We start from the raw sequence: 22293 nt of genomic DNA on the forward strand, positions 1-22293 counted from the left end.
CTCAGCCAATGGCCAAAAATGATCAAATCTAAAACTCCGTAGGTATCATGAAACACAGTAAAATACAAAGATTGCTAAAAGCATAGAGCAATAAGTGCCTTCCCCTGTTGTATAATAGCTTTAAAAAACTGCAAACTAAACTTAAGTTTTTAAAGTTGGTTTCCAGTATAATCACAATAAAGAACAGCTTGTCTAGCCACAGTTAACAGCAGATTGAACCTTTTCCTCATAGATACAGGTTTAGCTTCTGAAACAGGGAAGTGCAACGTAAAATGATAAAAAAAAAATAATAATAATGAAGTAGAATACAAGAATTCTGAGCTTCGACATGCAAAGGTTCCTCAGAATTGTCCTGTCAGAAGGGATCAGCTTTGTAGGTCACTTTTAGAAGGGGCTTTTCTATATTATGTCCCCCTTTCAGATAGGCTCCCTAGACCTCAGTTTCCCCTATGTGATTTGCCCAAGTCCAGACAACAAGCCAAAGACAGAAAGAGGAATAAAGCCCAGTGGCCTGGTAGGAGCTGCTAGGAGATCAACACTTTCAAAATTGGGCAACTTATTTAGGTGCCTAAAGATGGATTTAGAAGAACTTTAGACTCTTATTACTGAAAATCTTGGCACAAGTCTTCTGGATTCTTTGCTCCAGCCCTTGCAGTCTAGCAATCTTTGTATATCTCTGGCTGCTGAGAGAGGCTGGCAATACTTTTTTTTTTAAAAAGAAAAGCAGGACAAAATATTGATTGCAGAGATACCTGTACATGCCTGATACACCAGCCCCAATTACAAAATTGTACATGGTTTGTGGGTTTTCTTATGGTGGAATTATGATGATTAATTCTTTAAAAGATGTAAACAGTCACTCCATGGTCCCAGATTACAGAATTTCTGTACTGAATGTAACTTTACTGTGTTATAGGCTGTTGTACTGCCCAGGATGTCTTGAATAGGTGATGAAAAATTAAGATTTGCAATGTATAGCATACTGAAACAATATAATATACCGTATATTAATTTACATTATAATTAGTTTGTATTAATGAGATTAACAGCCTGACTCTCATTTACAGTGACAGGGAAGTGTGAAGGGGCTTTCAGGCCCATGGGAAATTAATTTACAACTATATGTCTCAGGAGATAAATTTTAAATAATCTCATTTGGATTTAAATATTCTGCTTTGTTTTAAATAATTGATTTGTGTTCACTGTACTGCTAGCTCACATTTCAATTTCTCCGAAACTAGATGTTTTGGCTCTATTGCTGCTCTCTGACAGCAGTATGTCTGTCAACACTATTAGTTTGACCTATTTTTAATTGTTGGCTGAGCTTTCAGTGACACTTGACAACCATTAAAGATGACTTTTTGTTGTATGCTGTGTTGGTCCTAGCATATCAGAGAGACAAGGTTGGTGAGGTAATATCAATATGGGACAAACTTCTGTTGGTGAGAGAGATGAGCTTTTGAGCTTACACTGAGCTGTGACACTCAGTACTGTCATGTGTTGGGTCACAGAAACTCCCTTGGGACTGCCACCTAATGTGCTGAGACTACCTACCTCTGAGCCTGTTTTCCCTGCCAGCTTGGGACTTCAGTACCCTGTCTTGTTGAGCCAGACACGCTAGCCTGCTGGAACACAAACCCAGGTCTGAACCACGTCCCCCAAAAGGTGAAAACTTAACTGAAAACAGCTTAAGAAGTGCTCCTGTCTCTAGCACCCAGGTACCCAGTTCCCAATGGGATCAAAACCACATATAAATCCATTTTACTCTGTATAAAGCTTATTCAGGGTAAATTGTTCGCCATCTGTAACACTGATAGAGAGATATGCACAGCTGTTTGCCCTCCCAGGTATTAATTACTTACTCTGGGTCAATTAATAAGCAAAACATGATTTTTATTAAATATACAAAGCAGGATTTAAGTAGTTCCAAGTAATAACAAACAGAAAAAAGTGAATTGCCAAGCAAAATAAAACAAAAACACGCAAGTCTAAGCCTAATACAGTAGGAAACTGAATACAGATAAATCTCACCCTCAGAGATGTTCCAATAAACTTCTTTCACAGACTAGACTCCTTTCTAGTTTGAGCTCAATCCTTTCCCCTTGTACAGTCCTTGTTCCAGCTCACGCGGTAGCTAGGGGATTTCTCATGACAGCAGCCCCTTTGTTCTGTTCCACCCCCCTTATATATCTTTTGCACAAGGTGGGAATCCTTTGTCCCTCTCTGGGTTCCCACCCCTCCTTCTAAATGGAAAAGCACCAGGTTAAAGATGGATTCCAGTTCAGGTGACATGAACACACATCATTGTAAGACTTCATTACCCACTTGCCAGCACACACGTATACAGGAAAACTTACAAGTTAACAGAGCCATTTACAACCAATTGTCCTGGTTAATGGGGGCCATCAAGATTCCAAGCCACCATTAATGGTCCACTTTGCATAACCACAATAGGACCTCCGCGTTATATTTTATATTCCTAATTTCAGATACAAGAATGATACATACATACAAATAGAATGAACACACTCAGTAGATTATAAGCTTTGTAATCATACCTTACAAGAGACCTTTTGCCTGAAGCATATTCCAGTTACATTATATTCACACTCATTAGCATATTTTCATAAAATCATACGGAGTGCAACGTCATAAGTACATTTCCCCGACTTGAAGAAGAGCATTGTGTTGCTCGAAAGCTTCTCTCTTACCAGCAGAAGTTGGCCCAATAAAAGATATTAGCTTACCCAGCTTGTTTTTGTTGTTGTCTCCTTTTCATATTAATTGTTAACTCCAATACTTTGTTCAAGTAGTTTTAAAATTCTATTATGGCATTTCCTGTTCACCTGTGTCTTTCACGTAGAAGATTAAATTATTCACATGGAAGAATGTCTTCCTGTTGGAGGTGGAAAGGTTCTTCCAAGTCTCTAATTATGGGTCCACGGAGATGTCAAGGCTGTCCTTAAGAGTGAGATTTACAGCCCCAACGAGTGAGATTCAAGGCTCAAGAGTGAGACTTTCCAAGTGGTGTGTTAGGTCATTGCTTAAAACAGTGAGTCTCATCTTTGGTCCGTGGCGACATCCAGTAGTGCAGGTTTTTAATGCAACCAGTACTTAATAGTTTGTTTTAAAATGTACACTGCTTAATATTGCATATGAAATACTTAAATATCCTAATTCATATTAAAGTATAGAATTCTATATGCGATGCAAACCCAGTGGATTTTAATAAAAACAATTATTTGCTGGATGGAATAAAAACGTGGCCTGGATGGTTGGAGATCCCTGAGGACCAGAGTTAACAGCCCCCGTCATTTAGGCAAATGGTCTGTGGACAGAACAAGACAAATATTCAAAAATAAACAGTTTTAATATAAGCCTAACCAAAAACCCCTTGTTTTATCAATAGAACAATATGTTTATTTTGCGTATTACCTTGTCATAGTGATCATCCATTTGAAAAAAAAATTACAGAACAAATGTTTGGTTTGTATATTATTGCTCATATTACATTTACAGCAAACTAAAATAATCAGATTTGAAAATAAATACATGCAAAATTAATTAAATAATTAAAATAACACAACACAACAATACATCAAATTAATGTAAAATAAATAAATTGAATTGAAGCTAATAAACCACAGATAAAGGATTCAGATTCCACATTTCTTTTAATATCTAGCTTGATTTCACATTTTATTAATCTGTTTTGTTATATTGTCATATGGCTCCTTTGCGGTTTTTCTTTTGGTGGCTCAAACTTGAAACATGGCTCAGGATTTGCCTGCTTCACTTGGATAAAAGGGGAAAATGTCCCATCTAATCCAGAAAACCAGTAGGGATTCTGACATTAAGTTATGCCCACATAGTGTACATCCTGTATACACACTGAGGGATATCTGATTTCTTCATCAACTGAGAATCAACAAACTCCTCTTGCAGCTTCTCTATCTCAGGTGAGATTGAACAAGTGCTGGTATCTGCCAACAATGTGCTCAGTCTGTTCAAAAGTGCAGTTTTCCCTAATATCAAATTCACAAAAGCTGTCATCTTTAACATTTCATCCTACAAATGAAGCTTCTCACGTGCATACTTGGCTTCACTAGTATAGAATGCTCTAGCTCAGGGGTGGGCAAACTTTTTGGCCAGAGGGCCACATCGGGGTTGCAAAACTGTATGGAGGGCCGGGTAGGAAAGGCTGTGCCTCCCCAAACAGCCTGGCCCCTGCCCCCTATCTTCCCCCTCCCACTTCCCGTCCCCTGACTGCCCCCCAGAACCTCACCCCCATCCAACCCCCCCTGCTCCCTGTCCCCTGACTGCCCCAACCCCTATCCACACCCCTTCCCCCTGACAGGCCCTCCGGGACACTCTGCTCCCCGCCCCCTTACCATGAAGCTCAGAGCAGCAGGAGTGCATAGCCCCGCTGCCCAGCTGGAGCCAGCCACACCGCTGCGCTGCCTGGTAGGAGCAGTGGATCAGAGCGCTGGCAGCGCGGCAAGCTGAGGCTGCGGGGGAGGGGTTGGGGGCTAGCTTCCCTGACGGGGAGCTCAAGGGCCAGGCAGGACGGTCCCATGGGCTGGATGTGGCCCATGGGCCGTAGTTTGCCCACCTCTGCTCTTGCTGCACAGAAGAACTTCCGTTTTGCAAGAGGACTAATATCCTCTTGCAGTCGATTCTAACTTTCCATACACCCTATTTTGTGACCAAACCTACAAATGCTGTTTGTCATCTTTCAACACCTGAGTAAAAACATTTTAAATCTTTAAATCCTTACTCAAAATGAGTGAGATAATCTTAGGAATGTATGTGAGATTGAGAGAGCATGCTAATGAGCGAGTCTCACATCCAGTGAGAGACTTGACGTGTCTGGGTCCAGTCTTGTTCCCTTTGAAATCCATGGCAAGCTCCCCTTCCCCCTCCCCCCGCATTGAAATCAAAGGGAGTCTTTCCATTGACATCTATAGGCTTTAGATCAAGATCCATATAGATGTATTGATTTAAATTACTGATTTTAATAATGATTTAAATCAGCAAGCAGGAAACCTTGATCATTGATTTTAATCTTGTTTTGCATTTGTACTTTAAAGTAAATTTAAATTAAATAAAATAATTTTAATTTTTAATTTAATTTAATTTAAAAAAATTACTTTTTTTCCAGGAAATAAGTTGATTCTTATTGGTTGGTAACCATTAAAACATGTTGATTTGCAACTAAATATAGCCTCTATACTACATTTGGTGTCTCTCTCTCTCTCTCTTTTTTTTTTCCCCCTCCTCTCTAACCCGGATTTTTTTTTTTTTTTTGCTAACCAAGAGGATACACTATGTCTATACACATTTATGTAAACAATTATTCAGATTCTTAATTTTTACATTTCTTATTATGTTTGAAAATAGTGAAAGATGCATTTCATATTTACTAGATGATTAATTTTTTACTTGGAGACCAGGTGGGTGAGGCGATTTCTTTTGTTAGACCAACTTCTGTTGGTGAGAGAGACAAGCTTTTTACTTGTGATATGTGTCAAGCTCTGTTGGACAGAGATTAAAATTTAATTAAAATGCACAAAACCCAGCATTTAATGTTTCTGAAATTAGTTAAATAAAACTCCCTTATGTGCTGGATACGTAAGAAAAAAGTTTATCAAAACATATTTTGCCTTTAAAACTACCAACTATTTAACAAAGGAATTATATGAAAGTTAGTAAATTGAACTGGTTGTTTCTGGTCATTATACCCTTCAGGATTTTAGAACTAGTAGATCTCATCCTTGCATATCTGGTTTTTATTCAGAGATTGAAAGGAAAAAAACAAGCTTTTCTGCTTTTTCAGCTCCCAATTGGTTTATTAACTTTGAATTGAACTAGTCATTGATTGAACTAGTTGAATAAACTGAAATAAAGAAAATATTCTGTCTGCACTTGCAGAAGAGGCTACTGATGTTGTAAGCTGGTTTAGCGTTTCAACAAACCCTGTTTCCAGGTGCTTAGCCAGTGACTTCTAGCGGCTCAGTGGTTTGACTTTTTTTTAAAGCTTGGTTGCAAAGATGAACTGCTTAATATTATTTTTTAAATTAATTTAAATTATTCTAATAGACGATAGTAAGTTTAGGCTTTCACATTAAGTTGTCATAATTTCAAATAGGTTTATTTTAATTTAAAAAAACCCTGTAATTAATTCAATTGAAATATAATCCAATTTTTTTATTTTTAAAAAATAATCTTTTTCTAGTCATATTGGCTCCATATGAAAAGCTAAGTAAAACTGACTTTTCTCTTCAATATACCATGATTTTAATGGAAAAATTGGTTTAATAAGAAGTAAATACTGTTTAGTTAAGTCCAGTACAGTTCAGTTTAATTTTATAAAGTGTTATAAAGTTATAAATATCATTGTGCACATTATTTTAATTAGTGATGGTTAAATGTTCATATTTTGGCTTCCTGTCCTAGACCCTAGCTATAAACTCTGGATTTTATTAAACATTACTGATAGGTATCCTGATAAATAGAATTCCATTTGTGTAAAGGTTTACTATAACATGTCCATTTACTTATAAATTCAGAGGGAAGAATTGTGTTGAGAATATTAAAATTATGTGGTTAAGCACTCTGCTCTACAAATGTCAATTGAGGTTGCAACCTCAACCTTGGTTGTGTTCTCTTGTGCATATGCGTTATGATATAGACTTTAATTATGTGATCAACTATTTTTAAAACTACAATATATCATCTGTTTTTCTACCACCTTAGCTGCAAGTGTATCATCTTGTTATACGTTTCTATTTTTGAATAGTTACCCTATGGTGATTTCATTGTCACCATGGTCAGGTATATTTTATTTGATTACATATTTTATATATTAATATTTATTATTTGTATTACTGTAGCAACTAGGGGCTAGATCTAAGGGGGACTTAGGTGTTGTAGCACCTAACTTTTAGATACCCTATTGCATAGTGGAATTTACAACCTCAAGTTAAGTACTTAGGCTCCCCATACAAAGCATAGGGTGAGTCAGGCATCTAAAAAAGGGATTCACAGAAGCCAGCGTGCTGAGGGAGGGGACATTTAAGCTAGTCAGTGGGAAATGTTGTGGAGAGGTGTGTAGCCTAAGCTGCTTTCTTCAAAGGGCATTTTTAAATCAGCAGGTCTGGATGAGTTACATCCAAGAGTTTGAAAAGAACTGGCTGAGGAGCTCTCGGGACCATTAATGTTGATTTTCAGTAAGTCTTGGAACACCGGGGAAGTTCCAGAAGAATGGAGGAAAGCTAATGTTAGTGTATTGTGTTGTAATGTAGTTAATGATTTTTAAAAGGGTAGATAGAATTACTTGAGTAATTATAGGCCTGACAGTTTGACATCAATTCCAGGCAAGTTGATGGGGCAGCTAATACAAGACTCAATAAAAAAATTAAAGGGGAGGGTGATATAATTAATGCCAATCAATATGGGTTTATGGAAAATAGATCCTGTCAAACTAACTTGATATCTTTCTTGGTTTAGAGTACAAGTTTGGTTGAGAAATGTAATAGCATTGATACAATATACCAAGTCTTCTGTAAGGCATTTGACTTGGTACTGCATGACATTTCAATTAAAAAAAAAAAAAAGTAGACACAAAAAAAAGGCACACATTAAATGGATTAAAAGATGGCTTACTGATAGATCTCAAAATGTAATTGTAAATGGGGAATCATCATCGAATGGGTGTATTTCTAGTGGCGTCCTGGAAGGATTGGTTCTTGGCCCCTACATTATTTAACATTTTTACCAGTGACCTGGAAGAAACATAAAATAATCTCTGATAAAGTTTTCAGATGACACAAAAAATCCGGGTGGGGGGAATAATGAAGAGGACAGGTCACTGATACAGAGTGATTGCCTTTGAAGTAATTCCACTTTTTATAAAATATTAAATGTTAATGGGGCCTGAGAGAGTGGGTGTGACTCTATAGCATGGTGGTTAGGGCACTCACCTGGGAGGGGAAACCTGGGTTCCAGTTTCTGCTCCGATGAATATTTAATTACACCTCTACCCTGATATAACGCGACCCAATATAACACTAATTCGAATATAACGTGGTAAAGCAGTGCTCCGTGGGGGCGGGGCTGCGCACTCCAGCAGATCAATGCAAGTTCAATATAACGCAGTTTCACCTATAACGCGCTAAGATTTTTTGGCTCCCGAGGACAGTGTTATGTCGGGGTAGAGGTGTATTTATAAGAAGTGGAACAGTTTCAACAGAAGAGAGACCCATCCCAGAATACCCCATAACTCAGTGGTTAGGGTGCTCTGGTGGGAGACCTGCGTTCAAGTCCCTGCTTTACATCAGGCAGAGAGGGGGAGTTTAACGCTGGGTCTCCCACACCCTGGGTGAGTGCTTTGACCACTGGACTGTTGAGTAAAAGGCAGGCATCCTTCCCAATCCCTCCGGTTGTGTGGAGTTAGGTGTGCTCTGAGATACCTACTGAATCTGGCCCCTCTGGTGAGATAGACAGTATAATACCTAGTTTGAGAATCCTGCTGTGAGTTAGGAGCTGAGCAGTGTCGTCCAGGCAGTTGTATATGTGCCCAGCAGCAGAAATTTAGGTGGTTAGGGGCTTTAGGCACCTCCAGGATAGGTGGGAGCTAAGCAGTGGCTTTGTGAATGCCAGTGACATCCAAGTGTTAGACTTAGGTGCCTAAAGGGGTAGTTAGGCACCCAAGACCCCCAGGTGGATCTAGCTCTAGTAGGCCTGGCTATGGACCAGGACCCCATTGTGCTAGTCACTGTATGAGCAGAACAAAAGATGGTCTGTGTCCCAATCTAAGTCTGAAAGATGAGGCAACAGATGGGTATGGACAGACTGATGGGGGAGTACAATGAGACAATATTGGTCAGCGTGATGGACAGTGGTCTGTTGCCTAACCATAGTCAAGTGTCTTGCAGGCATCAAGGAGAGTTCTGAGGGGGGATTTGAAGGTGGTTAATGATGTAGCTTTGTGGATGTTTACAAGGCGTGCCTCCCAAGCATGAGGGACAGCCTAGGAGGTGATTTACAATTTAACAAGATGGCGATGAATAACATCTCTTCTATCGTAGTTGTGTTAATAATTTTGAAAGCATCTTTTCAACAAGCAGAAAATGCTTTCTTGGGTGTATTTCAGGAGCTGAGACAGTTAACTATGAATCTGAGTGAGAGTTGAACTTTGGGGAGCTGTATATGTCACCAAATATTGTTTTATACTTAACCTGTAGTATCTTGTGTCCTGTAAGTATGGTTTACTGGGTACTTTATGTATTAATGACTTTCACAGGTTCTGGCATGCATAAGAATGCTGCATATTACGGGCCCTGCTCCTGTGTTAAGATCCATGAGGGCAGACCCTCACATTCATGTGCATTCGTGAAGTAATTGGGACACCATGCAGGCACAAGGGCACACCCTGACTGATCTGATTGCAGGATTGATGCCTAAGCTTACAGCACAAAACAATGTGAAGAACATGTTACAAAAATACATAATCATGAAATCAGTTTGTATCATAAATACATGTATACAGGAGAGCAGAGTTAAGGCTGCATATGCAATCTTAGCAATATCATTTCTAGGGATATCACTGATTAAAAATTAATTGCAATTAATTGCAAGATTTTAAAAAAATCGCAATTAATGGCAGTTTTAATTGCACTCTTAAACAATAATAAAATACCATTTATTTAAATATTTGTGGCTGTTTTCCACATTCTGCACTGCTTTGGATTGTTATCAAGCAGAACCCATCATCAGCATGGAAACGTCCTCTGGAATGGTGGCCGAAGCATACTAATATGTAGCATATTTGGCATGTAAATACCTTGCAGTGCTGGCTGCAAAAGTGTCATGTGAACTCCTGTTCTCTCTTTCAGGTGACATTGTAAATAAGAAATGGACAGCATTATTTCCCATACATGTAAACAAACTTTTTTTTTTTAGCGATTGGTTGAACAAGAAGTAGGGCTGAGTGGACTTGTAGATGCTAAAGTTTTACATTATTTTATTTTTGAGTGAAGTTATGTAGAAAAAGAATAATTCTACACTTGTAAGTTGCACTTTCACAATAGAGATTGCACTACAATACTTGTATGAGGTGAATTGAAAAATACTTTTTCACCTGTTTATCTTTTTACAGTGAAAATATTTGTAATAAAAATGACAGTATAAAGAGAGCACTGTACACTTTGTATTCTGTGTTTTAATAGAAATCAATATTTGGAAATGTAGAAAAACATCCAAAATATTCTTAATAAATTTCAGTTGGTATTCTTTTATTGTTTATTAGTGCAATTAAAACTGTGATTAATCGCAGTTATTTTTTTAATCAAGCTAATTTGTTTTGAGTTAATTGCTTGAGTTAACTGTGATTAGTTGACAGCCCTAATCATTTCCTGACTGAGTGGTTTACCATGCAGGTTTAACATTCTACTATTTTAGAGTTTTCCTCTGCATTTCTTACACGCAAAATAAAAAATACATAAACTAAAAGCAGGAAAAATTATACCAAAAAATAATGGAGCTTCATTCTTCAAGACTTTGAATATCTTAGGGTTACCATATTTTGTGCCTCCAAATGGAGGACACTCCACGGGGCCCCGCCCCCAGCCCCGCCCACGCCCCCACCCCAACTCCGCCCCCTCCCCAAAGTCTCCGCCCCCTCCCCTGCTTCCCGCGAACATTTAATTCACAGGAAGCCTGAAGCAGGTAAGGGGGAGTGTGGGGGGAGGAGGCGCGGCCCAGGCTGGCCCCCCGGCGGCTTCAGCCTGGGTCGGCTCGGGCCCTGGGGTGCCGGCCCCGGCCGTCCACCCCCGGCCCGCCCAGCGCACCCCCCGGCGGCCTGGCCCCGCTACCCCGGACCGGCTCCCGGCCCCACGGCCCCGCGGCCCAGCGCACCCCCCGCTACCCCAGACTGGCTCCCGGCCCCGCGGCCCAGCGCACCCCCCGGCAGCCCGGCCCGGCTCCCGGCCCCACGGCCCAGCGCACCCCCCGCTACCTCAGACTGGCTCCTGGCCCCGCGGCCCAGCGCACCCCCCGGCGGCCCAGACCGGCTCCCGGCCCCGCGGCCCAGCGCACCCCCCGCGACCCCGGCCCGGCTCCCGGCCCGGCACCGCGCCCCCAGCTCCCCGCCCGGCCCGGCACCATACCCCCGGCCCCGCACCGGCCCCGGCCAAAGAGGCCCCGGCCGAGCCCTCCCTCCCTCCCGATTTTCCCGGACATGCCCGGCTTTTGGGGATTTCCCCCCGGACAGGGATTTGAGCCCCCAAAAGCCGGACATGTCCGGGAAAATCCGGACGTATGATAACCCTAGAATATCTGCTACCTTGCAAAAAATTGCAATAGTATTTGTAAATGACATAATGTGAAATTATTTAGCTACCCATATCACCTTTATACCCTCTTCAATGTACCGTAATAGGTCCACAGAGAGAAGTCCTTCTCTAGCACATCATAGGATCTCTGTAATAGAGAGTCTCTCTCCTGTGAACTTTTAAGTCTCAATGCTAAGGTGCATCAAAGCATTGCATACCTTAGAAAAGGGACCATCTCTTAGGCTGGATCTACACTACCCGCCTGAATCGGCGGGTAGAAATTGACCTCTCGGGGATCGATTTATCGTGTCCCGTTGGGACGCGACAATCAATCCCCGAATCGACGCTCTTACTCCACCAGCGGAGGTGGGAGTAAGCGCCGTCGACGGGAAGCCGCAGAGGTCGATTTTGCCGCCGTCCTCGCAGCAGGGTAAGTCGGCTGCGATAGGTCGAATTCAGCTACGCTATTCACGTAGCTGAATTTGCGTATCTTAAATCGACTCCCCCCTGTAGTGTAGATGTAGCCTTAGTCTTTTCCCACTTGGCAAGGTCTGCAGAAGCTGAATAAAGGCCTGAAGCCCTTGCATCAGCCCTTACAAAGTGCAGAGGAGCCCTACCTGAACCCCTGCTGCATCGAGGTCCTGGGTGCCATTGCTACAAATTCCGTACACTTTTACAAAGTTTTCATTTCATAGTTATATTAGCCCCTAACATCTGCACAGCAAATCCTTCCATGGCTGCACACTGTATTTTTAAAAATTGACTGCATATAATAGATATGTGATTTTTTTTAAAGGTTTATAATCTTGTCCAATGAAAACCAGTTTCTTATAAAACAGTGAGAGATGCTACTTCTCTATTACAACTATATCCAGAGAAAATTTAGCATTTTAAACAGGGTGAATAAAAATCAATGATTTTTTTTAATTGATTTTTATTTAAATCGGATTTTTTTCATAAAATGCTTTTTGAGGAAAAAACTATCTATCTAGAGATAGTTTTAATTAAGATCCATTATAGCTCAAAGATATCTCATCATGGAATAGGGATTATAAATTCTAATTCTATAGTATGAAACAATATATTCATAGGTTTCAGAGTAGCAGCCGTGTTAGTCTGTACCCACAAAAAGAACAGGAGTACTTGTGGCACCTTAGAGACTAACAAATTTATTAGAGCATAAGCTTTCATGGGCTACAGCTTGATTATCACTTCAAAAGTTTTTTTTTCACTTACTTAATTGGCCTCTCAGAGTTGGTAAGACAACTCCCACCTGTTCATGCTCTCTGTATGTGTATATATATCTCCTCAATATATGTTCCATTCTATGCATCCGAAGAAGTGGGCTGTAGCCCATGAAAGCTTATGCTCTAATAAATTTGTTAGTCTCTAAGGTGCCACAAGTACTCCTGTTCTTTTTAATATATTCATACAATGTTTAAGAAAAGTTTTGTAAATGTGTTCCAATGGTTCATGAATTAGGGACCCAATTTTATGGGGTTCCACAGGCTTCTGTATAGATTATTTCGGTTAATCTTTCTATCTACCCAATGGAACTCAGTGCTCAGTCTAGAAGATACCATCAGAGATGCTTAGTTTTGCAGTTCTCAAACTGTGGATTTGTGTCTCCAGAGTTAACATGCTTGTTAACAGCAAAAATTTTTTTAAATAAATAATATATAGAGGTGAGAAATAACAGACCTCAACTCTATTGTCCTGCAAATTTGTGTATACAGAGTCAATCCCTTACCTCTCTCTAGAAGTGCAAAATTTCAAAAAGTTCAATGAATAGAAGATTGTTGGGGATGGAGTAGTTCTGGACAAGGAAAAGAAGTCTGGAAATAAATGTGAGAAGCGAGAGACATATGCTTGTTTTGTTAAAATATTATATGTTTGCTGTTGAAGAAAAAATTTAGAATACTTAACATTGTTGTTTTAGTTAAATAAAACAATTTAAATGTCTGTCTGGTGATGTTCTCCTTCTAATACAGCATGGCAAGAAAATCCTCCAAATATTAATGATTAACCTGTTGAATTGGAGATAGTTCACCTCCCAATGACTTCATAAATATCTGCTTCAATTGTGTTTGGTAAATGAAATAACCAAACAATCATTCATTTTCTGATATAGCTGTAAAACTCATCTGAAAAGTTTTCAAAATGAATCAGTGTTTAAAAATGTATAGTGTGTGCCTTCTAAAAGTGAAACTTACATCTATCTGAGTTGTGAAGAATATGGTATGTATTAAGGTTATAACGATCAAAAAGAATGCGCTTTTATGTAGAAAACCACGATTAAATCGAATCTTTCTGACTAGTGATTTAAATCAAATTCACCCTAATTTCAAAACATGGGCAGTTTGATTCATGTGCTGTTCAAAAATTCTGGTACTTTTAAATGGGAAAGGTGCATTGTTCACCTCCTCCTTCCCACCTGCACTCAGAACTGGCTGAACTGTTTATGCCCAAACTCAAAAACAAAAGTGGGAAATTTCCATCCAAATGGTGAAATTTTCATCAAGTTGAAGAACCAAAAATGGAATTAGAATGGAAATTATATGCAACTTTAATTGCTGCAATTGTTGCAGCTACTACTGTAATCATAATTTTAGTAAGAAAATGGTTTAAAATTTAACTGCACATTGACTAGCCAAGTACAATACATTTTAATTTCACAGTGTGTCTTTAATACATCTCACAACACACAGCAATTACAGCAATAATTTCAGAACAAGTTTGATAGTAGGTGGGAATATTGGGGTGGGGCAGGGCAGACAGAACCTCAAGACTGATATTTTGTCTTTATTGTCTGTAAGCCATTCCAGGTGATAGTCATGATTCCTGAACATGCTGTGTTGAGAAACATAGTGTACTAATTAGACAGAAACAAAAAATGCAGGAGAGTGACTGGCATGGGAATTTTACAAAAATATCTTTATCTTTGCTAACAACTCCTGTATGTGTGCTGCTTGTTGACTCTGAACTCTTTGAATCAGCTCTGTTTTCACAGTGACTAGGGTTACCATATTTGCACAATCAAAAAAGAGGACATGGGGGGGAGGAGCCCCGCTCTAGCCCCGCCCCTGCCCTGCCCCCATCCACTCCCTCCCACTTCCCACCCCCTGATTGCCCCCCTCAGAACACCCAACCCCCCCCCTCCTTGTCCCCTGACTGCCCCCTCCTGGGACCCCTGCCACTAACTGCCCCCTAGGACCCCACCCCCTATCTAAGCCTCCCTGCTTCTTTTCCCCTGACTGCCCCCCTCCTGAGGACCCCCCCCCACCCTAACTGCCCCCAGGACACTACCTGTCCCCTGACTGCCCCGACCCTTATCCACACCCCCACCCCATATTCACACCCCCGCCGCCCCCAGACAGACCCCTGGGACTCCCATGCCCTATCCAACTGCTCCCCGCCCAGTGATAGGACCCCCAGAACTCCCGACCCATCCAACCCCCTCTGCTCCCTGCCAGCCTCGACCCCTCTCCACATCCCTTCCCCCCTGACAGCCCTCCCAGAACCCCCGACCCGTCTAACACCCCTGCTCCCTGTCACTGACTGTCCCAACCCCTCTCCACACCCCTGCCCCCCTGACAGCCCCCCCCCAAACTCCGGCCCCCCCCCCCCCCCCCCCCCCGACTTTAACAAGAGCCCAGGAATCGGGCTGTGCTCCGGCTGGAGTCGCGGGGATAGGGCCCGGGCCGGAGGTGCTCAGCTGGGGCCGGGGCGGCCGCCCTGTGACCCAAGCTGGGCCAGAGCTGCTGGGGCTGGCAAGCTCGGCCAGAACTGGAGCTGCTGGGGCCGAGGATGCTCGGCTGGAACTAGGGCCGGTGCCCTAGGACCTGGGCCGGAGCCGCCGGGGTTGGAGGTGCTCGGCCGGAACCGGGGCCGGTGCCCCGGGGTGCGAGCTGGGCCGGAGCCACTGGGGCTGGCTGGGGCTGGACTGGGCTGTGTCGCGCCTCCCCAGAGCCGCCCTCCTTGTGTCCCCCCCGCCTGCTGCTGCTCGCCTGCCCCTGCTTCTTTTCAGACTTCCCATGAAGATCTGATTTGCGGGAAGCAGGGGACGGGGAGGAGCAGGGGGGTGGAGTGTTCAGGGGAGGAGAGGAGGGGGAATACAGCTGTGGGGCTGGGGGTGTGCTAAGGCTGCAGGGGATGGGGGGAGCCGAGATGGGGCTTTGGCTGCCGAGCGGCGCTGCTTTTCGATCTATAAATAGCCGACCAGGGGGAAATCCCGGACATTTTTAGATTTTTAGAAATGCCCCCCCGGACGGCTATTTATAGATCAAAAAGCCGGACATGTCCGGAGAAATCCGGACATATGATAGCCCTAACAGTGACCTAGTAGTACCAGTTGGGTTCTGCTTGAACTACCCATGTTGCATCATCACTCCATACAAAACACAACAACCCTTCTGCTGTATGTAGTTCCTGGTGCTGCTAGTATGCTGTCCCCAAGGATTCTAAACCTGTACATAAACAGGTAGCTGTTCGTGGGGCCTGGCTGATTACTTGTGTCCCCTTGTTGAAACCAAGAGAGAGAACTGCTGCATTTGCTAACAACTGCATTAGAAGAAAGAGAAGAACTGGGTGATACTCTGTGTCTCACCTTCTGTTCCTTGCTATTCTCCATTTAGATATTTCTTTAGAGAGAGATCAAGGGAGAGAGAGAAGTGAGAGAACTAGGAGACTAATTTGAGGAACTTTGAACAGTCGGGTATATTGAATGCTGTGGGTTGATCTTTCTTGTCTGGTATCATGCTGCTTTCATGTCTTAATGTACTCTGTAACTGCTGTGAATATGTCTGAGAGTGGAACTGTAAGTTCACGATCCCCATAGTTATACTTCGCACTTCTGTAAAGTATTTTGGGATCTCAGAGTTTTACAAATATTAAGTTAAGCTCACAATACATGAGGGAGGGAGGAAAATACAGTTTCCCCTATTTACAAATTGGAAAACTGAGGTCCAAAGATCTTATGAAACTTACTCAAAGCCACACAGTAATTAAGTGGCAGAGGAGAGAAGAGAACACACATTTCTTGGCTCCTTGTTCTGTGCTTTCCTCACTAAGTGTTTATTCCTAAATTTTAAAATGTAGGACATTTTTCACTGGTAAGATTTCTCCCCGCCCATGGTTTTCTTGGATTCTCCATGTGCCTAATGCTCCGCTGTCAATGGAACTGAAGTCAATGGAGTTGCACTCATTTTATTTTTAACTTTTCTGGTTTTTGTTGTAACGTGAAGTGGATTTCAAAGCATTTGCCTCTTGTCTCTTTTCCTCTACCTTTCTCACAAGAGCAGGATTAAGAAAATAGCAGTAGAGAAGACAATATATTGGATGGATGGGGTTTATAGCTCCTTGTTTATTATACATTGTCCCTCTTGCATTGTAGAGTGGACCCACTTCACGCTCATTGAAGCTGTGTTAGATGGATAATTACTGAAGCCACAATTCTTCTAAACATATACAGTATATCTTTCCTCCTTCACCCCATGACTTTTGTATAATCTTTTTTTCCTGCTGGACTGCAGCATTGAAGGAGCTTCTTTTCACTTGTCCTTCTCTTGTACCAAGACTTGCATTACATTATTAGAGGACTTTCCATGTTGTTCTCTTGCTCTTTGAGCAAGTCCTGATAGGCCTTAAGAGAAGCATTAAGGACCCTAATTTTCTTTTATTTATTTATTTTTGTATATAATTACCTTAGCACCTAGGAGCCCCAGTCATGGACCAGGATCCCATTCTGCTAGGTGCTGTACAAACACACAACAAAACGACAGTCCCCCTTCCAAAGAGATTAACATTAAATGATTACATCTTTGTGGTAGTAAGAAATTTTGAAACAAAACGTCATTTCATACTGAAAAATCCAAATGTTTCATTTTATTTGATGTGAAATGTTTTATTATTTTTTTTTTGGATTTTATTCGTTTTCTTTCCCCAACTGAAACAATTAGATGAAATTGACACAAATTTGCATTTCCCCGCGAAATAAATTGTGTGTGAAAAATTTTCACCAGCTCTGTTCTTGGGAGTAAAATAAGACCTGTTGAACCTGTCTAAAACTGGACAGCTTGCATGAAGAGTACATGTGCACACTGAGTGTGAGTGAGCTGCTGACCTAGTAAATGCTGATCAGAGGAGATAGTGTAAGAGGAGAGACTGGATGTGTAGTTGAGACGAAGGCCTTTTCTACAACTCCAGTAGCTAAACTTCCAAATTTAGAAAACATCTGAGGGATTCCTGGAGTTTGTAAGTGTACCTGAATTTGAGGCTTAATGTCTTCATGTTCCTTTTACATGCATATTAATCTTTCTGTTTTACACAAGTCAATTCACGTTGAAGATCCAGGGAAGACGCACTTTTATAGCAATCACACAAAAAGATCATAAGTAAATATGCAAAAAAAGAGAGAGATTCACATGGTTTTATCAGTAGTATCCAGTGCTGCACTGATTTCTTATTCTCTTAGGCCACGTCTACACTACCGGCTAAATCGGCACCGCTGCGATTGATTCAGTGGTGTCAATTTAGCAGGTTTGGTGAAGACACGCTAAGTTGATGGGAGAGCGCTCTCCCATTAACATCTGTACTTCACCTCCCTGAGCGCTCTCCCTTCAACATAGCGCGGTGTAGGCACTGCTGTAAGTTGACCTAAGTTACGTCGACTTCAGTTACGTAACTTACGTAACGGAACTAGCGTAACTTAGATCAACTTACAGAGTTAGTGTAGACCAGCCCTTAGAAATGTCAAAATCATTTTTCCCTGAGTCACCCAATATTGATTATAAAATACCATGGCAACTGACGTACTTCAGTCTGTCAAATCAGTCAACGAGTTACCACTTCGTAAGTGCTGATATTCATATAATGCGGATGTTTATCTTTAGAAAAAAGTCTTTTTTATTTGCAGCCTCTAACTTTTGCACAGACCTGAATGTATTCTATACAGAATGTATTTATTAGGATACAAACCAGAAATCATCAATGTCACACAATACTTTTTATTAGTGTAAGTGAAGAAAAATAAACTGACATTTTTATGAAAGAACTGAGGTAGGTCAACTGCATTAAAATATATTTATTTTAAAAAAATTCAAATAGTCATCTGCTGTTTGTTTTATACCTCAGACAAGGGAAACTTTCTCCTAAAGTCTGGGATGGGAAAATTTAAAAGCTAAGTCATCTAGTGAAGGTAAAATTGCCTTTCAAATTTTGTCTGTATGGGACTACCCCTGGCTTATTATTTTTTTTTATTATTATTATATAAAGACCAGCATTCCAAACTGGAAAAAAGAGTTGATATGGCTTTTCTCATTCATTTGTCCTAAGGAGCATTTCTAGTACTGTCAATGAGTATTTTTGTAGAGTAAACATCATGCTGACTGCATGGAATGGAAGTCTAGGGTCATTTGGACAATAATTTTGAAGACACACCTGATTTGTGTGTGCACATTTGAGGAGATTTAATATTCCAGGTTATAAGTAAACAAATTACTCATGAAGTGAAGAAATGTATTGACACTTTTTTCATATGGCATATGATATGGTTCCTGCATTGCAAGGCATCTGAACAAGACATTTCCTTATTTATGACAGAGGGAGCTGTATTTTAATTGGTTTCTCTCACTCTACCTCCATCATCCCCACATGCAAAATGGTGTTACTATTCTTTGTTTTGGTAAGTGGTTCTTTAACCAAAAGAGGGTGGGTAGGATGTTTCAGCAGTTAAATTACAGAAAGTTTTCTCTTTCCCTCTCAGTTCCACAACAGTCCAAATATAGCTGTTTGTTTAGCAAGCAATATTCCAAAACTCAATCTTCCCATTTACCTGGCTGCATTTAAATTAACACCCTAAATTTAGATTAGTGCGCAAGTATGCCATTAAAAAAATATATATCTACAGAAGATGACCCTACTGATGCACTGATATTTTTTAAAAAAAAGAGAGAGAACAAGCAGCAGCAGCAGTAGTAGTATTCTTACTTGAATATCCCATTGTATCAATTTACATCAAAAGACAAAAGTATTTGGAAGGAATAATATGCTCTATGGTCCTCTGAAAAAGTCTGAATATTGGTCTCTTTGATCATAGGCACATTTATTAGGGATTGCAAACATTCAAAAAGTTTTTAATAGTGCTCATTTATAACAGTGCAGTACTGCTTCATCTACAGTGCTGTCCCATGGCGTGTGTTCAGGGGCACAGTGTAGTTGGGTTGCTTGTTCAGGAAGCCTCATTTTATTTAAATTTTCATCTAAACTTTTCACTCTGTTCTTTCATCTCCATCTCCAGGGGAGAGAAATAGGAGGAGAAGATGTCAGGTGGCTTTCAGTTACATGCCTCAGAATGAAGATGAGCTGGAGTTAAAAGTTGGTGACATCATTGAAGTGATGGGAGAAGTAAGTAACTCTTATGTACTGTGTAGAGACAGTCTTCATTTGCTTTGTACAGGCTGACCTTTCAGAGGGTAATATGTTTTAAAACGATTCAAAAGAGAGTTTTTTACTGTTCTTTTGTTTGTTATATCAGTTTAGATTTTTTTCTCCCTTATGATTCTTTTGTAATTTGATCTGCTTCAAAGCTGTACCGGCAGGAATATGTGCATGCTCCACACCCAGTGGCATTTGAACACAGATCGGTTTCTAAGGTTGGGCACCATTTACAAAAGTTTAGACGCTTAGAACCAAAAGCTTAGAACCTGCAAGTGGTTCTGCAGACACAGATCTGCTTGTCAGATCAATTCTATAGTGTTCCGGCAGTACACCTTCTGAGGACTTGCTCTTGCTCCATTGAAGCTGTTAGAAGTTATGCTCTTGATTTAAATATCAGGACTGGGAACTAAAATACTAACCTGGAATCTTTAGAATGAATCAGGATATGCTCAAAGTCACTTAATTTTATTTATTGAGCATTAAAATGATCTATCTAAGGATTTAGTTTGATAAAAAGTCCAACAAAAGGCAGGTTTTCAGCTGCCATGATTTATTTGTTATTGTGCTGAGGATATGGCCAGTTTTATTTCTCTTTTATCTGTCACTTAAATAACCAACAATCCATTTCTTAAAAAAAAAAAAAAAGGTTCATTACAATCAGGTCAGGTCTCTGTTGCCTATAAAAAGACTAAACTTGACATATCCAAATGTGAGGGGCTTAGTAATCACTGTTTCTTCTTTAACCTGAGTGCACACAGTGCACATTGTCCTTCCCAGAACCAGACATCTCATATCACCTAACTAACCTTATTTTGGCTGTGAGCAGAATTGTAATGTAGGATGTCAAGATTATAAGATATTGGCTAGGACATTTGGATGACACTATTCACCCAACATTCTAATGAGTTCCAAGACTGAATTTAAGCTCTTCTTGCTATGCAATTTGAAACATATTAGACCTTACATGAACATAGAAAACCTTCCTTGAATTGCCTCACTTAAAACTTGATAAATCTATCTTTGAAGAACAAGGTGATGGAATAAAAAGCCCTCCCAACATAATCTAAATAGGCCATCCATGAGGAAGAACTATCACCCTCCAATGAATCGTATAAGTAACTAATTTAATTGGGAGCCCTCTAAAGTTCAGCCAATAAATGTATCTCTTGTTTCTTTTCACACACACTTTAATAACTCCCCTTTTCTGTAATCAGTTTTTCAAATCCAGATGAGATTGAAAATGTTTACGCTACATGTGGAAATTGTAGACATATGAAAATGAAACATTCCACTTCCTCACCCTCCACCCCATACACACCCATGCTCATAGTTAAGGGAATGTTTTTCAGAAGTAGGTGTTTACATCAGGGCCGGTGCAAGGAAGTTTTGCGCCCTAGGCGAAACTTCCACCTTGCGGCCCCAGCCCTGCGGCAGCTCCCCACCACCCCCCCTGCCCTGAGGCACCCCCGCACGGCAGCTCCCCCGCCACCCCCCGCCGCAGCATCCCCCCCCCCCCCCCCCCGGGAGCCGTGCAGCAGCTCCCAACTCCAGCTCACCTCTGGTCCGCCTCCTCCCCGAGCATGCCACCCCCGCTTTAATGCTCCTCCCCTTCCAGGCTTGAGGCGCCAAACAGCTGATTGGCGCCGCAAGCCTGGGAGGTGGGAGAAGTGGAGCGGTGACTGCGTGCTCGGGGAGAGGGCGTAGGAACGCTGTAAAAAAAATTGGGGGCACCGCTTTTTGGCACCCCCAAATCTTGGCGCCCTGGGCAACCGCCTAGTTTGCATAAATGGTAGCACCTGCCCTGGTTTCCATAATATTTAAAATAGATTCAATTAGTAATACACACATCTGGCATGGAATTCATAATTCTGTCTTGATTGGGGCTGCTGAAGGGAGCCTGACTGTCTTGCAGATTCTCTGCTCTAAGAAAATGTATTAGCTAAGGCAAGGTTCTATTGGGCAGACCTGGGGGAAGCACTGCTGGGATTACTTTTACTGCTGCACTGAAAAGGTTTGCCAATGGCTAGCACGTGCTGTTGACCATAACACCTATGGCAGCTGACTAGAGAATAAGGGGTGCAGAAGTAGATGAGCTGTTGCCCCTTCCTAATACTCACTCGTGTCCTAGGGGAATATCCTACATTATCATTTGCCCAAATGCAGGATCTTCCGTACTCACTCCTCACTGCATTAGTGCAACGCAGGGTGTTATCTTAGCCTTCTGAGTGATACCAGACTGGGTTGATGGAAGAAAAAAATTATTTTGCAAAATCAGATTCTTAAGATCACAGTGAGTATAATAACAGGGCATTTCTTATAACCAGGGTTTTTTTTAGAATGGTGATGTGGAATAGATTGTCTGTGTTCTATTCTTGCCCCACTGCCCTTGTGATTCCTATGAAAGTACAGCAGGCTTTCCACCATTTTACAGGAACTTTATCTGCCACAGAAAGCTGCAGCAGTAATTTACTGCTTGTCTTTCTGCATGTCAATGTTACTGTGTACAAAGGCATAGCACTGCAGT

General features: G+C 41.3%; 1 protein-coding gene across 1 annotated transcript in view; it reads left to right on the top strand.

The window, feature by feature from the left end:
- The window catches only part of SH3KBP1 (SH3 domain containing kinase binding protein 1), a gene marked incomplete in the record, with an annotated part of 339832 nt that overhangs the window by 157254 nt on the left and 160285 nt on the right, over positions 1-22293 (top strand). Inside the window, 1 exon segment of the mRNA XM_034755713.1 lies at positions 19630-19736. Coding sequence (XP_034611604.1) covers positions 19630-19736 — 107 coding nt within the window.

The sequence above is a fragment of the Trachemys scripta genome, chromosome 1 (assembly GCF_013100865.1).
Source record: "Trachemys scripta elegans isolate TJP31775 chromosome 1, CAS_Tse_1.0, whole genome shotgun sequence".
NCBI lineage: Eukaryota > Metazoa > Chordata > Testudines > Emydidae > Trachemys > Trachemys scripta.